Consider the following 16,925-nt stretch of genomic DNA (forward strand, 5'->3'; position numbering starts at 1 on the left):
GGACGACGTTGCTGGGCGGATGTGGAGTCGCCGGTAGCTGGCAGAGTCGCTGACAAAAATGGGCGGCGACGTCGGCGACGAAGGAGGCGGGCGAGGGTTGGATGGGGGAAGGCCAATGTGTCATTGACCAGCGGGCCCGGTGGAGGAGAAGGCGAGCGTGCACGCGTCCGTCGCGTGTCCGCGTCGATGCAAATCCAGCTTAAAAAAGGCCGAAAATGGATCACCGCGGACGAAAACCGGACGCGCGTCCATTTGGGTTGACGCGTTGGGCTGTCTTTTGTGTCCGCGTCGACCCAAACAGACGGCAACGGACGAAATGGATCGTTTCATCAAAATTGCTTTAATAAGATTAGTGTTAAAAAAGGTCTCATAGAAAACTTCTAGAGACAAATCAGCGGCAGGTATGGATGGGTTGGACATGGGTTCGCTTACAAGCGAAGGAGGGGTGGCGAAACCGGAACAACACCATCAGCCCAACATTATTTGGAGGTGTCATCAGGAGACACGAGTCCTCCCATCAATTAAAGACTGGAGTCTTAATTAGTCCAGGAGGAGCCCTAGTTAAATCTCAATCAAATCGATACGACCGGACAATTAAATAAAGAAACGAAATTCTAGGGTGAGCAGAGACAGACAGAGACGTCAGAGCACCGTTCTGCTGCCCTCCTCCCTTGCTTGTGCCCGCCTCCTCCTCCCCACCTGCGCCGCGGCTGCGGGGGCAGCAGTAGAAATACAGAGGGAAGGAGCACTGCGCGTCCGTCCGTCCGCCTGGGCCTCTCGCTCCCCACCTCAACCGCCTGCTCCCTAACCCAATCCAACCCCTTCACATTATCCGCGTGCGCGCGAGCGGGCGCGCACTGCCCGCGCCGCCGTGCAGTGCTGCTGCTGCTGCTCCTGCTGCTGCTGTTGCTGGCGGTGGCGCTGTCGAGGCCGGCGATGGCGATCCACGGCCCGGACGCGCCGTCCGTCCTCCCCATGACGCTGCTCTTCTCTCTCGGCTTCTTCTGCGCCCGCTTCGTCCTCGACCGCCTCCTCTACAAGGTACGGAACCAGCTCCTCTCCCCGCCCAGATTCGCGTTGGGTCCCGCGAGATCTCTCGCCCCCGTGCGCTCTCCGCGGTGACACGATCGCTAGGTGCTGCTGCTCAACGCTCGTTGGTGTTGCTGGCGAATTCGTAACCGATCAATGCGATCCGGCTGATTTGACGCACCGTCCGTGCGCATGTGATGCAACGCGCAGCGACCGTCCCCCGAATGGAGACTGTCATTAATTGCCTTACTGACGGATGCTGTCTAGGATCAATGCGCTTCTCCTTCGCCTGTTACTATACTGTACTACTACACTTACTAATCAGCTGAGCTTGCTTGTCTGTTATCATGCCTTCTGTGGTGGCCCATGCACTCTGTAGTGAGCAAATGTCTGTACCAACAATCCGTGTACATGGCACATTACTGCACTTGATTGTTATCATCCATTTTTTTTTGTGCGAATTTTTTTTCCTATATAAATCTGTCTCATCAGGCGGCCCCCTAGGTTATCTTAGCTTTAGTTCTGTATATGTTTATTTAATTCTGTCCTTTTTTCTTAAATTTAACCATGTACAATTTTTATATCCCCCAGTATTCGTCAGTTTAACCTTCACACTGATCTCTTGCCGTCTGTATATGTCATTTCAGCCGTTGGCAGTTTACCTTTTCACTAGCAAGGCTTCTAAGTTGATGAATGACGAGGCCAGGCAAGCAAAGATTGTCAAGTTCTCAGAGTCTACTTGGAAGCTGACATACTATGCTTCTGTTCAGGCATGGGTCCTATTGATAATAAAGCAGGAACCATGGTCGTTGGATACACTTCAATACTTCGATGGCTGGCCGAATCAACCCATCCCGTGAGTGCAAAGTATACTTCTATAGTTTTCTGAAGTACATATGGGTATACTGGTGTTGCATGAGCTTTTTGCCCTGATACATGGTCTCTTCAATCTCTTTAAAGTAGAAGAGAAATAACTTTATTGTTATTGCAATACATTAATCTCAAAAGTATGAATTCCAGAATATTCCTGATCATGAAATATTTAATTATCTTGTAATTTGATATATGTAAGAAAGTGTAAACTTACTTACCTTGCTATTAAGCTAACATGATAAGGTTGCATATGTTCAAAGCATTTTTTATGTACCCTCTCATTCACGAGTATTAGCAAACTGTTTGGTACACCCTTGACATTATCTTGTACTGGCACTTCGAAGAAATATTTATGCGCATTTCTTACTTTTCATACATTGACATTATTAATTTATTGCTGATAACTTTATTCGTAGTCAAGGAAGTTAGGTAGATTCCCACACCATTTGTTGCATATGGTCTGTTACTGTCTCATAGAGTCCCCTAAACTCTATCTACAATAACTTTAAATAACTGACTTTTGGGGGCATGCATAGATGTTGCAAAGAATGAAGAATCTATTATCTAGCAACCACATGCTTTACTGTACCCATTTTTACTTTAATTTTTTTACATGTGATCTTGTAATAGCTTTCTTACCTTGATAAAGGAATCCTGCTTCATTTAACCATTACCAGCTATAACCATGATAAATTATTGTTCTCTCGTCCTTTTACTTAGTCTTGGTTTTTCTAGGAAATGTGAGGGGTAAGGTTTACCTGGCATGACCTTCCATTTAGAGGGGAAGATGTATACTCATGAGGCTGCTCTTCGTTCATTGTTTGATGACATGATGCTCGGAACACCAATTGCCGTGCTCATTATCACACAAAACAAATGGCCCAGATATTATAGATTTTAGATATATTAACAGGAACTCTGGAACACTCCCGGGCATATTTGTTTGTAACCATTTAACCTATTCTTTGGAGTGAAGTGATTCGTTGCTCTAAGATATATGTTGACTTCTGCCTCTCAGGTCCTCATTGAGACTTTTCTACATGTGCCAGTGTGGATTTTACATCTACAGCATTTTTGCTCTCATTGCTTGGGAAACCCGCAGAAAAGATTTTGCTGTGATGATGTCTCATCATGTAGTAACATCTGTTCTTATTGGATATTCGTTTCTGACTGGGTAACTATTTCTTGAGCCTCTTTAATAGTGTATTTTCTGAATTGCAATTGTATGGGGGCGGACTTCTGTTATATTCTGATGTGTCCTATTTATGGTTAGTTGGTCATTATGCATGGAAAAATCATCAATTACCAATCACTTAAGCTGGAATTCAATTACTTTGCAGTGTGCACTGAGGCTTGGCAATTCTCTAGATCTTTCTAGCTTGGTTTGATTCGATAAACAAATGGTATGATTATGTATGAAAATATATAAATTGGAGAGCAGAATTTATAATGGCAATAGTAGATCAATCTAACTCTGCTGTTGATTGATCTGAATGTTCTACTAAGCAGAGCTTAATTTGGCCTTTTGTCCCTGCAGTATGGCCATGTCATGTAACAGTGCATAGATATTTCTGAAAATCATTGTGCTTCATTAGAACAAAGGGTACTGCACTCCCTTCTTTTAATTTTTTTTTCATGCAGCACAGCTGTGTAATCTCACAATAAATAAATATATCTATAAATCATTGTGCTATAGGGGCATTTATTTCTTTTTACTTCTTTCTGTTAACTATGATCATTCATAGGATATAGTTGACTTTTGTAGCTAAGAACGAAATTGCAACACAGCTCTAGACAACTAAAGTTGCATTTCTGCAGATTTTTTCGAATCGGGACGATTATTCTTGCGTTGCATGACGCGAGCGACGTGTTCCTTGAAACTGCCAAATTGTGCAAATACACTGAAAAAGAACTAGGGGCTAGCTTATTTTTTGGGCTTTTTGCTCTCTCCTGGCTCCTGCTGCGTCTGATTTACTTCCCATTTTGGATAATCAAAACCTCAAGGTTTGTTTGCTCCTTTGATACATAATTTCTTGTATTCCTTTTATGTCCCAAGGTTTGAACTCACTGTTCTTGTTCATGCAATTCCAGCTACCAGTCCATCATATCCTTGAGGAAGCTGGATAGGTTCCCAACGACCTTGTACTACGTTTTCAACACAATGCTTCTCACATTACTTGTGTTTCATGTGTATTGGGGGAAACTCATATTTTTAATGATAATGAAACAATTGAATAATAAAGGAAAAGTTGGAGAGGATGTTCGATCTGGTAAGCCCTTTTCTTGTTTGCCGCAATCGCTTGTTGTTTGATTTGCATTCAGCCTTTTTCATCCTGAATGATGTGTTATTTTACGAACTCACAGATGGTATTAGGATATCTACATAACACACTTTTTATTGTTGTGAAATTTGGTTTCCCCCCTTCTCTTCCAGATAATACAAGGTTTAACTTTGTCGGCTACATGAAACAGGAGAACCCTGCATTTCGAAATGAAAAGAGAGGGAAATCAGTAGGGGAGACCCATATGGCATACATAATGAAATAATGAACCACACATTTCAATTTTCACCACTTGCATGAATAGTGCAGTCATAATATCACAGATTGATCAGATTGCCTAATGGTAACTGGCTCCGATACATTGTTTGGGAGATCCCCTTCCATCATAATCAGTTATAAAGATTTTAATTTCATGAGCAACTATATTAACCCAGGTTTTTGTTAGTTGTAATCATTTAAGTTGATGAATTTCTTCACAATGCAGATTCGGACGATGATGATTGATGAGGGTGGTTCTTTGACAATTGTGATGAGCCATTTCTTTGCTGGTACCTTGCCCTGTACTTACAACAGTAGATTTTGTTTGTCGGCAAGCTTGTGCTAAGAAAGTTTCATCTCTGTACATTACCTTATGATATCAAAGATTGCTAGACCAAGAAACTGAGCAGGTTCTATACATACTGGGTATAGCTAGCAACCTTACTTGAAGGTCCCTTCATAATTTTTGGTTCATGTTTCCTTGGTGGTAGAAAAGGTATAAGAGGTCGTTTTCTGTGGCTTTTCCACAGAGCTTAGGAACTCCTCTCTACCATGTCTTGTATACTGTGACTATGAGTAGGTTTAGCTCTAATTCATGGGAATAAGCTGATTTTTTTATCAGGAGTAAATCTGACATGTATCTTCTCATCTGACGTGTCCAAGTGTCTCATGCTGCTAGTTACAACTTTTTGACCATTGGCTTGTCTTATGTGTGAGTACGAGTGCATCTGCATTTGGTTTATACTGTAATACACATGGGCGTGTTGTGAAGAGAGTTCTGAGATACTCACATCAGAAATGCCAGGACATGTCAAGCTCTGTTCTGGCGAGTGCAATTTCAGATGCTGGCAAGGCAGGATGTCTAGATGACAAAAACTCTACGGGAGGGTTTGCTATATTTCTTCGCTCTAACTTGATTTCGTGAATTGCTTGTGAGAAGGCTATGGTCTCTTCTCTCCAGACCGAGCATAGAGGCAAAATTTGGCTAATGCTACTTCTGAGATTGTCTAGGTCCAAATTGTGTTGAAGGAGCTTGGAGTATATGTTAGCAAATACTCCATCTTGTTATTCTTGGCCAATGGTCAACAGTAGACGCACCTTTTGAGTCGCCACACTGATTTGGAGGATGACGGACCTGTGTGCAACACAGAATGGCCAAAACAGTTGCCTCCATAATTTTCTCTCTTTGGTCGTCCTCTTCAATTTTGTAGGGGCAATTTAAACTGAGTTTCATCTAAATCACATGTATCAGCACAATAACTTAATATCAAGTATCTTTAGTGGCTAAAATGTGTCGCATTATATATAACTAGCAAACAGGTCTGCGCTGCAACGGGAGAAACAGATCCTTGCACGTCCCTATTGTCCCATTTGCATTACCACTTCTTCCTTTGCCATCATTGTTGATGGTGGTCTTGTGTGCACATTCATAAGGAACATGATCAATCCAAGGCGATGAGCTTGATCATCATACTCTAGAATGCTGTATCGAGAGCCCCAGCTCACCGGTGGTTGTGGGGTGGAGTTGTGCTCCTCGTTGCGAGCTTCGATGGTGGAAAGTCGCAACATGACATCGATTGGGTCCTTGTTCTTCGGCTTCTACTCATGGGCAACGGGGCCAAGGGCGTCAATTGGAAAACCTCGTTGACTGGTACGATGGTACCTGAGATGTCAGATCTACTTCGCCCATTGTCATGGGACCCGACAAATCCGCTGTGGGACTAGAGCACCTCGGGCAGATTCCACATTGCCGTCGTGCCGCGGTTGGGACGAACGGTTTAGCTAATGGGTTGTATCCCTCCGGCGTGGCGACATTGTGACAGAATGGGAGATTGCTAAGGGAGGAAACGACGAGGAAGAGGAAGAAATGGCTAGATTTTGATGATGGGGGCGTGTCGAGCCGGTTTTTCATAGCCGGGGGTGATGCCTCTACTAGCGCCTCAGGAATCTGAGGGGAGCGGGTACACCATCACTAGGTGGGCGGTTAGCCGTCTTGTCACCCCACTCGCCGATGATTATCTATGCGCGATGGTGTGTGTACCTGACAATAACAACAATGACTTATGATTAGTTCTTTGATGATATTTCAATCCTTTGGATATCTCTTTATAGACTCCTCCCATGTTAAGTTTAGTCTATCCAGATCTTTCTTGACATTATTGACACGCTTTATCCATTCGCTATGCATTGGAGCTTTTGGAGGCTTGCACCGAATATGTCCAAACCATCTTAGACAATGTTGGGGAAGTTTCTCTTCAATGGCGCTACCCCAACTTTATCCCGTATATATTATTTCGTACCCAATTTTTTCTTATGTGGCCACACATCCATCTCGACATGCGCATATTCGTCATACCTAACTGTTGAACATGTCGCCTTTTAGTTGGCCAATACTCAGTGCCATACAATATTACGGGTTGAACACCGTCCTATAGAACCTGCTTTTCAGCTTTTGTGACACTTGTCATAGAGAATGGAAGAAGCTTGGCATCACTTCATCCATTCGGCTTTGATTTAATGGCTTACATCTTCATTGATATCACCATATTTCTAAAAGGTGTCCTTGTGAGGTATCACTGGCCCATCAAGGCTAACCTATTCCTCATCGTGCCTAGTAGTACGGAAACTGCACCTCATGTACTCGGTCTTAGTTCTACTAAGACACCTTTCGATTTCAAGATTTGTCTCCATAGCTCTAACTTTCTATTAACTCTCGTACGACTATCATCGACTAGCATCACATCATCCGCAAAGAGCATATACCATGGGATGTCTATATCCTTTGTGACCTCATCCATCACCAAATAAAGGATAAGGTCTCAAAGTTGACCCTTGGTTTAGTCTTATTTTAATTGGAAAGTCATTAGTGTCGCTATCACTTATTTTACACTTGTCACAACATTATCGTACATGTCCCTCACGAGGATGATGTAGTTTGTTAGGATTTTGTGTTTCTACAAGGCCCACCACATGACATTAAACAATATATTATCGAGGGTCTTCTCCAAGTCAATGAGAACCATATGCAAGTCCTTGCTTTGTTCCCTATATATTTCCATAAGTTGTCGTACCAAGAAAATGGCTTTCATGGTAGACTTCCCAGGCATGAAACCAAACTGATTTTTGTAACGCTTGTCATTCTTCTGAGGTGATGCTCAATAACTCTATCTCATAGCTTAATTGTATGACTAATTAACTTAATTCCACGGTAACTAATACAAATTTGAACACCCCCTTGTTTTTGAGGACTGCATAAAATTTCAGCGTCGATGCGAGGGGAAGAAGATGAAAGTTCCCTCTCACAGTGGCGGCTAGATATGAAGCGAGCTCCAAACGAGGCCCTTCACAACCTCGTTTTTTGGGGAAAGCTCCATAATTTATGGTGATCCGAAGGCATATGATCACCTTTCTAGAGTGTCATTCTAGGTCAGAATCACCATATTGACAGTTATGGCCATCGAAGCCATACGACGACTTTGCTAGAGTAGTTCGGTCCAAGATGATTTCTCTTCAACATGATGAGACATAAATTGGTGGAAAGGGGAGGATATTGGAGTGACCGCCTCGTTGAATGTCATTATCCAAGTGCCCGTGAGGTCATCCATGTAGGCGACTTGGGAAAAATCCTACCCGCAAAGCCAACCACCCCTCCCCACGTCGTCGCTGATATGCATCATCGGGCAAAGCCCACATGGCGTAATAGATAATGAGTTGCTTCGTTTCTTCCCTATCACGAGGTCTGGACTATGGGCGATCTCTTGGCTGAGGAGAGGCATGGGCTGACACAACGAGTTGGCGTCGGTCGGCGCAGTCGGTTTGGTGTTGCAGTTCATGCCTAGATGTTGCATGGTAGGACGTGTTGGGAAACCTTGGCCCAGCCCATCGGCACGGTAGTGACGACAGGCTTTCGTGCGAGCCTTGCCCTATCGTTTCCTCTCTTCTCGCTAAGTGGGTTCTTATCCCTTGAACCCCTACCCCTATATAAAAAGAGGAGGAACAATCATTGTAACTGAGACCATCATATAATAAAGATTGTTTCCTCTCTACTTCTTGTGTTCTTCTACTTCTTGTGTGCTTGTATACGACGCTGCTCCGCTCTGCAACCTTGGACCAGACTCGCCGGCAGGGGTTGCGGAACACGTTATCAGCACGCTTCGCTCCACCAACTCTCCATCGAGCGTGCGTCAAGCCTGCCCCAAGCAGGCTCTCGTCGATCACGCGGAGGTATAAGTTCCGATCTATCTTCTTGCAAAAATGGATTCCTCATGTTATCACGATTTCGTTTTTGCGGTTAGTTATTTTTTTGGATTTTATCTACCTATGGTGTGGATTTCCCTCCCAAGAACTGGCTGACGAATACGTCGCCGACCAATGTCGATGTTCTTGGATCAAGAGGGATTTGTTGACTGCACTATACAGGAGTCGATACACATCATGACCCAGATGGTCACAGTACTGCCACAACGCACCTGCTGTGCCAAGCGTCGTCAAAGTTCCGGATGAACATGACGAAGAATCATCTCTAGCAATGCGCAGTCGCCATCCTGGCTGTAGTAGTCGCGCAGGTCGCCGCCGCGCTCGCCACACTCGTGGTTCCCTCCCTGCTGTAGGTCACCGCCGTGCTCGCCTCGCTCGTCATGCCCTGCCTGCTGCAGGTCGCCGCCGTCCTAGCCCCGCTCGCCTTGCCCCGCTTGCTGCAGGCCGCCGCTGTCCTCGCCCCGCTCGCCTTGCCCTACCTGCTGCAGGTCACCGCCGTCCTCGCCTCGCTCGCCTTGCCCTGCCTGCTGCAGGTTGCCACCGCGCTCGCCGCACTCGTGATGCCTTGCCTACTGCAGGTCGCCGCCGTCCTCGCCGCGCTTGCCGTGCCCTGCATGCTGCAGGTCGCCACCGTGCTCACCCCGCTCGTCGTGCCTTGCATGCTGCAGGTCGCCGCCGTGCTCGCCCCGCTCGTCGTGCCTTGCATGCTGCAGGTCGCCGCCGTGCCCTGCATGTTGCAGGTCGCCGCCGTGCTCGCCCCACTCGCCCCGCTCGCCGTGCCCTGCCTGCTGCAGGTCGCAGCCGTGCTCACCCCGCTCATCGTGCACTGCCTGCTGCAGGTCACCGATGATGACCCACAAGTATAGGGGATCAATCGTAGTCCTTTCGATAAGTAAGAGTGTCGAACCCAACGAGGAGCAGAAGGCTCTGATAAACGGATTTCAGCAAGGTAATAACTGCAAGCACTGAAAGTAGCGGTAACAAGTGATTGTGTAGCAAGGTGAAACGTAGCAAGTGAAAAGTAACAAGTAGTAGCAACGGTGCAGCAAGTGGACCAATCCCTTTTGTAGCAAGGGACAAGCCTGAACAAAGTCTTATAGGAGGAAAAACGCTCCCGAGGACACATGGGAATTTCTGTCATGCTAGTTTCATCATGTTCATATGATTCACGTTCGTTACTTTGATAGTTTGATATGTGGGTGGACCAACGCTTGGGTACTGCCCTTACTTGGACAAGCATCCCACTTATGATTAACCTCTCTCGCAAGCATCCACAACTACAAAAGAAGAATTAAGACAAAGTCTAACCATAGCATTAAACTAGTGGATCCAAATCAGCCCCTTACGAAGCAACGCATAGACTGGGGTTTAAGCTTCTGTCACTCCAGCAACCCATCATCTACTTACTACTCCCCAATGCCTTCCTCTAGGCCCAAATATGGTGAAGTGTTATGTAGTCGACGTTCACATAACACCACTAGAGGAAAAGACAACATACAACATATCAAAATACCGAACGAATATCAAATTCACATGACTATTATTAACATGACTTATCCCATGTCCTCAAGAACAAAAGTAACTACTCACAAAGCATAATCATAATCATGATCAGAGGTGTAATGAATAGCATCAAGGATCTGAACATAAACTCTTCCACCAAGTAATCCAACTAGCATCAACTACAAAGAGTAATCAACACTACTAGCAACCTTACAAGTACCAATCGGAGTCGTGAGACGGAGATTGATTACAAGAGATGAACTAGGGATTGGAGAGGAGATGGTGCTGATGAAGATGTTGATGAAGATGCCTCCCCTCCGACGAGAGGAGTGTTGGTGATGACGATGGCGACGATTTCCCCCTCCGGGAGGGAAGTTTCCCCGGCAGGATCGTCCTGCCGGAGCTCTAGATTGGATCTGCTCAAGTTCCACCTCGTGGCGGCGGCGAAACCACGAAAAAGCTCCCGAATGATTTTTTCTGGACCAAAACTGTAACGACCAAGATGCGGTCCTTTCCGATCTGGGGGTCGAGGCCCCCGAATAGGAAAGAAGAGCATCTAAGCGTTTCGCAAGCAAGTGACGTAGCACAAATAATAATAAAAGTAGACAATTCGGGATTCAACTGTCTTCTCATTAATAACTCAGAGTACATCACAGATACAATCAAGGTAGTTCCGCTACGGACTACAGAACATGAAAATGCTATGCTACCCTGCATGCAGGCCCACGACCACGACCACGCCTGAGTCCTCTAGATAGTTCACGTAGAGGCGGTCTGTCTCCTCGTCGTACTGCCACGCCAGCTGGGTGCCGTCGGGATCATATGTCTCTGGGGTACCTATACCTGCTGGGAGTTTCGGAGGAATCCGTGAGCCACGGGGACTCAACAATCTAAGACCTTGGTGCCAGAACTAGTCATGTTATTAGGTAGGGTAAGGGTGAAGTGTGTCAGGCTGCAGCATCCTAAGCTTGTTTTAGTCGCTAACTTACGCAAAGTAATTGTGAAGGTGGTCTACACTAGCGGTCAGGATTACTTGATCACTAAGTGATCCTCAACACCTACCTACGGCATTCATAACCCCACCGTGTTCCCGATCGAAGAGAGATATTCGAGGGGACAGTCACGGTTACGCACACAGTTGGCAATTTTATTAGCTTATGTTTGAGTTCTCTAATACCGGATGTTAACAAAATATTCCAAGTTGCCACATAACCGCGGGCACGGCTTTTCGAAAGATTAAACCCTGCAGGGGTGCTCCAACTAGTCCATCACAAACGAACACAGGCCGCAAAGGCATCCTCTACCATGAATCTCGTGATCTCGTCTGATTCCTTAGAGGAAAACCTCAACTCTGGGGGAAACCAAAGCTTCACTCGGATTCCTATACGCAAGATATATCGCTAAGGTAAGACAAGGCTAGCAGGACCTCCCGTCATGTCGACGACCCTGATAAGAGCCGCGTATCTCAGTCTCAGGACACGACGGATGAGCTAGACGTGGAGATGGCTAAACCTCTGGGTGACCAGTGGGGCCCCGGAGATCGCTCAGGTGGGGCCAACACTCATGAGGAGCACTGGCCGGGGTTGTTGATTAAATTCCTCGGGGTAGCTATTCCCTATGCATGTTATTATGTGATTAGCAGATTAAAACCAATGTTGGGTCCTGCCGGACAAGCCTTAGCACTACGTGATTTATCAAGGGGGTCCCCATAACAACCCCGAACGTGTTAGGAGCGATCATTATGGAATCAAACACCGGTAACCGGTAACTAAGGCAGCAATAACAGAACAAAGCATCCGGCAAAAGGCTAGGCCTCCCGTCATTTACCAAGTATATAGGTGCATTAATTAAATAACATAATTTAAGATAATGATATCAAGCTCATGTTATCACATGAGTCAAAGCACCTGCAACTAGCAATGGTAACATTAGTAGCTGAGCAAAGCCTACTTAGCCATACAGTTTTGCTAGGAAGGGGAACAGTGTTTGGGCTCATGGCATATGAAGAGGAAATTTAATTCAGTGGTAGGCAGCGAGCAATATGACATGGAAACGAAACTAGCATAACAAGTCTAGAGATGGAATCATGGTCATATCATCTTGCCTGTGATATCCTCAGCTTGGAATGGTTCTGGTTCGTCCTGCATGTACTCTCCTGACTCCACGTATTCGTTCTCCGATCACGGTGCTACCCAACATAAGAATAACAACCAATGAACAGCAGCACCACAAGATGCAACAAACATATGATGCATGAGATGAAAAATGAGCATGCATCACTATTTCTATCACTAGCACAAGCAAAATAAACTACTGCAAGTTTCTGGACAGAACTGTGCACTAACCTATTTTGACATGCATGAGGATGGAATGAACAGATGCGTCTTGGGAATACGATGCAAAACCATATAAAGAACATTGCAAACGGAGCTACGGTTCAACGGGAATCAACGAAACAAGATATGAAGCTCTACGTGGAAGAATCAACACCACACCCACAATTGGCACAAATCTGGTATTCCCAGGTTGCCAAGACATGTAACAACCCAACATGAATGGATTGGAGCAAGGGAGAACACCACAGCATCAACTAAGCACACCCAATGATCAGAATGACTATACAACTCAATCTGCCCCAATCTGCATCTTAGCTCTTTGTGAGCTACATGCAACTTAGCTACAACCCTCTAAACATGACAAATAATATATGTGGATGTAGCTAACCAAGAACACTACAAGCACCAGCAAGAATCGCAGCAAAAGGAATTAAACTCTAGAAGATACAAAGCCACAAACTTTCCCAAAACCATCAGATCTCAGGGACTTAGTGAAAATTCCTGCACCTGAATTTCTGTCTTTGTTCTGAAGCTTTTTGACAGCAACCAAAACACAACCTACTGGACTCCAAATGAGATGAAATTTGACAGGGAGCTGCACAAACATATCAGGTCCAAAATCCTAGCACTGAACTAAGGCTAGTTGTTAACACAATGACCAGCACATCCTCATCTACAGGAGAAGAAAATGTTTCCAGAATTCCCAGACTTAGTGAAATTCCAGATCTCACTAAGCTGGACTTTTTCAGCCACTTGCCCACTTTGTCTAGGCGTAGTTTGCATGCAAATAACATCAAGTGATAAATGACACCACTATAGTGTAGAGCAAAACCCCTACTTCTATCACACAAAACACATGCCCTTGGGCTCCACCTATTCGATGGAAACCAAGATCAAACTTGCAACAAATATGAATATGTCCACTCCATAAAGTATCCCAATGGCAAAACTAACTTCACCACTGTATTCCTTGGGAGTTTCTACCCTGAAATCATATATAAAATGTGGGCATCTACTTGGAACAAGTGACCACAAATTAAGGGAGAGGGATCTACTCCAAATCATGCCTAGTGATTGGGTATCATTTCAAGTAGTTCCACTATAACAACAACCACATAGTTGAGCTCATGTGCACAATGACAAAATGACATGGGGGGTTTGAACCCCATGTTTGTGTCATGCACATCAACTTCACAACCCCTACTATTAAGCTATCCACACATATAAATCACCATGTCCTCACACATATGGACATGTGAAGGTGCATAGCTTTGCTTGTAAAGGTGGAATGCTTCTCACACACACATATACTCCACATCACCCACAAGCACATCATGCTCTAGATCAAATCACATACCTACACATGTTATGAGCAATAAACACTAGAACATGCTCACACACACAAGGTATATGTGGTGAGGGAGGGAGCCCTTCACTCACACACAAACTTGCACAAGGCCACCATCATGAGGATGACTAGCACCCACATGCTCTAGCCTAGAAAGGCACACAAGTAAACTCACAAGTAAAACACACACTTGCATGCAACACTACCCTACACATGCCCATGAATCCACAAGCTCAACTTCAAGATATGTGACTTGGAGCAAAAGGAACAGAAACCACAAGCTGATGATAGCAGCAAAATAATGCCTCCACTCTACCTAGTGCACACAGTACATATACATGCCCATGAACAGCACATGGAAGAAACACACAACAAAAAATTAAAAGGGGGGAAGAGAGTTCGAACTCTGCACCTCCCCTGTTAAACAACACATCACTACCACTCTGCTAAGGATCAGACTTTGACAGAACATGGCTACGTAGCAAGATACCCTGCTCTGCTGCGCTAGGCACTATCGAAATATAAACAAAAAGGGGGGAGTGCATCAACTAGGGATCGAACCCTGCACCTCTGGTATACCACGCTCAGACACACACCACTGCACTACAACTCGAATACTGACAGAGTTGGGCACGCAGCAAGGACTACTAGCGCATCCACCTATTCTCTACACTGCACTCCGGCGACAGATGCGCTCGCTGTAGCTGCCTGAGCCAGAGGGAACCCGATCTAAGCTATGCAGCGCTGCTGTGCAAGGAGTACCTCACTGCTGCTGCTGTTGTTGCACCACACGTGCACCTACAGTACCCACACAACAACCCCTATCTAATGCATCACAACACAAGGCCCTGCTGCCGAACTTCTACTGACAGAGAAACTCGCCGTGCACTATGGCGAATCTAGGCCGAGGAAAGGAGGAAGAAGGAAGGGGAAGGTGCGGCCTGACCTTGGGAAGGAAGGGGGGCTCCGATCTGAAGGAGGAGGCCGGCCGGAGAGGAAGAAGAACGACGACCAGGGATCTGCAGAACCGAAGCAGGGGAAGGAGCAGGAACACCGCGGGCGCGCCCTTGACGAGCTCGGGGCCATCGGTGTGGTCGATCCCCCGGGCTCCTAGCGCCGGTAATGGATCGCGGGCAACCACCCCGAGCTTCCGGACATGGCGGACGACGCCGGAGACGACGATCGCGCGGAGGACGACGCGGCGAGCTTCTACCTCTCTCTGCTGCTCCTACCAGGGACTTACCTGACAGAGGAGAGGGGGAGAGAGATGGGGAAAGAGATGCTGGCGGCGCAAGATGGGAGGGAAGGAGGAACCCTAGATGAGGGGAAGAGGGCACGGACGCCAGCGCGATTAAAAGGGGGGACCTCGACGTCCGCGCTCACGGCGTCGGGCGTGCCCTCTCTGGAGCCTGACGGAAAGGAGGTGATCGGAGGGGACGGCGTCAGGGAAAGAAGGAAAGGCAGGGGCCTCACGCGCGGGGAGGTAAGGAAAGGAGCGCTAGGGAGAGGAAGCCCACTGGCGCCAACTATCAGAAAGGCCCCAGTGGCCTTTCCCAAAAAAAAAACCAGAAGGGAAAGAAATAAAACAAACAAACTGGTGGGAATAAATTCAAAAGGAAAAATCTCCTGGTCATAGAAAAATATGACCTAAATAATAAAAATAAGAACAAGATTTTTAGAGTAAGCAAATATTTAACAAAACAACATTAGGCTTGCTGTTTTGTGTTATTGCCACCTGTTTAAAGCATTCTTAAAAATCACCAAGCTAGCATAACTACACACTCACATTAATCCCTAAACAAAAGACATTTTTAAAAGCAGAGATAATAAGGTGGGTTTTGAACTTGAGAATGAAGAGAGAAAAAGGGTTTGCAAGTAAAAAGAGGGTGTTGAAAATATGACAAACACCACTACTCGTAGTACTCCAACACATGACATCATAGCAACACCTCATCACATATACAAGGTCACATGCATCACAGGGTTGCTAACCACAAGATCACCACCTACATTTAGAACTAATACCACAAGAACTCATAGTGCAACAACACAAGATAAGGGCATGCAATGATATGCTATGCATGCATGCATGAGAAGGAAATAGTAAGGAACACACATGAAATCATGGTACCAACTTTAACATCATAATCTCTGACAAGGTGGACCCACATGCAATAGGTTCCAAATATGGCAAGGTTACATCTCGGGCACTACGAACTCTCCCACACTACAAAGAAGATCTCACCCTCGATATCTAAGACTGAAAGAAATCGGGAAATTCGGAACGGAGGTGATCCTCGCGTTCCCATGTAGCCTCTTTTTCGGAATGGTGAGACCACCGCACTTTGAGAAACTTGACAGTCTTGTTACGGGTCTTGTGCTCAGTTGCCTCGAGAACCGCAATTGGATGCTCACGATAAGAAAGGTCAGGCTGAAGGTCGATATCTTGAAGGTGCACAGTGCGCTCGGGGGTCTTGAAACACCTCCGAAGCTGAGAAGCATGGAACACATCATGGACATTTGCAAAGGTTGACAGAAGCTCGAGCTGGTACGCAAGGTCGCCGCTCTTGCCAACCACTCTGAACGGACCAACGAAACGAGGCGCAAGCTTGCCTTTGATGCCAAAGCGCTGCATACCCTTCATAGGCGACACCTTGAGATAGACAAAGTCATCAAGCTCATAAGACATGTCACGGTGCTTGCTATCGTAATAGCTCTTCTGACGGGACCGAGTTGCTCTGAGGTTGTCGCGAATGATCCGACACATCTCCTCAGCTACTTCTATCATATCATTGCCAAGGATCTGACGCTCGCCTGTCTGGGACCAGTTGAGCGGAGTACGACACTTCCTGCCATAGAGAATTTCAAACGGATCCTTGCCAGAACTAGCTTGATAACTATTGTTATACGAGAACTCTGCGAAAGGAAGACAATCTTCCCACTTCATGCCAAAAGAGATAACACAGGCTCTCAGCATATCCTCAAGAACTTGATTCACTCTCTCCACTTGACCACTGGTCTGAGGGTGGAACGCTGTGC

At 46.0% G+C, this 16,925-nt stretch overlaps 1 protein-coding gene across 1 annotated transcript; it reads left to right on the forward strand.

Annotated features, from left to right (window-relative positions):
* The first annotated feature begins 653 nt into the window (after nucleotides 1-653).
* On the forward strand, nucleotides 654-5,090 carry LOC123449082 (ASC1-like protein 3). The gene is made up of 6 exons (XM_045126167.1): nucleotides 654-1,041; nucleotides 1,677-1,885; nucleotides 2,921-3,076; nucleotides 3,721-3,906; nucleotides 3,994-4,172; nucleotides 4,669-5,090. Exons 1-6 carry the CDS (start codon nucleotides 937-939, stop codon nucleotides 4,686-4,688), a joined length of 855 nt encoding a protein of 284 aa, XP_044982102.1. The 5' UTR covers nucleotides 654-936; the 3' UTR covers nucleotides 4,689-5,090.
* Nucleotides 5,091-16,925: the final 11,835 nt, after the last annotated feature.

Source organism: Hordeum vulgare, chromosome 4H (genome assembly GCF_904849725.1).
Source record: "Hordeum vulgare subsp. vulgare chromosome 4H, MorexV3_pseudomolecules_assembly, whole genome shotgun sequence".
Taxonomy (NCBI): domain Eukaryota; kingdom Viridiplantae; phylum Streptophyta; class Magnoliopsida; order Poales; family Poaceae; genus Hordeum; species Hordeum vulgare.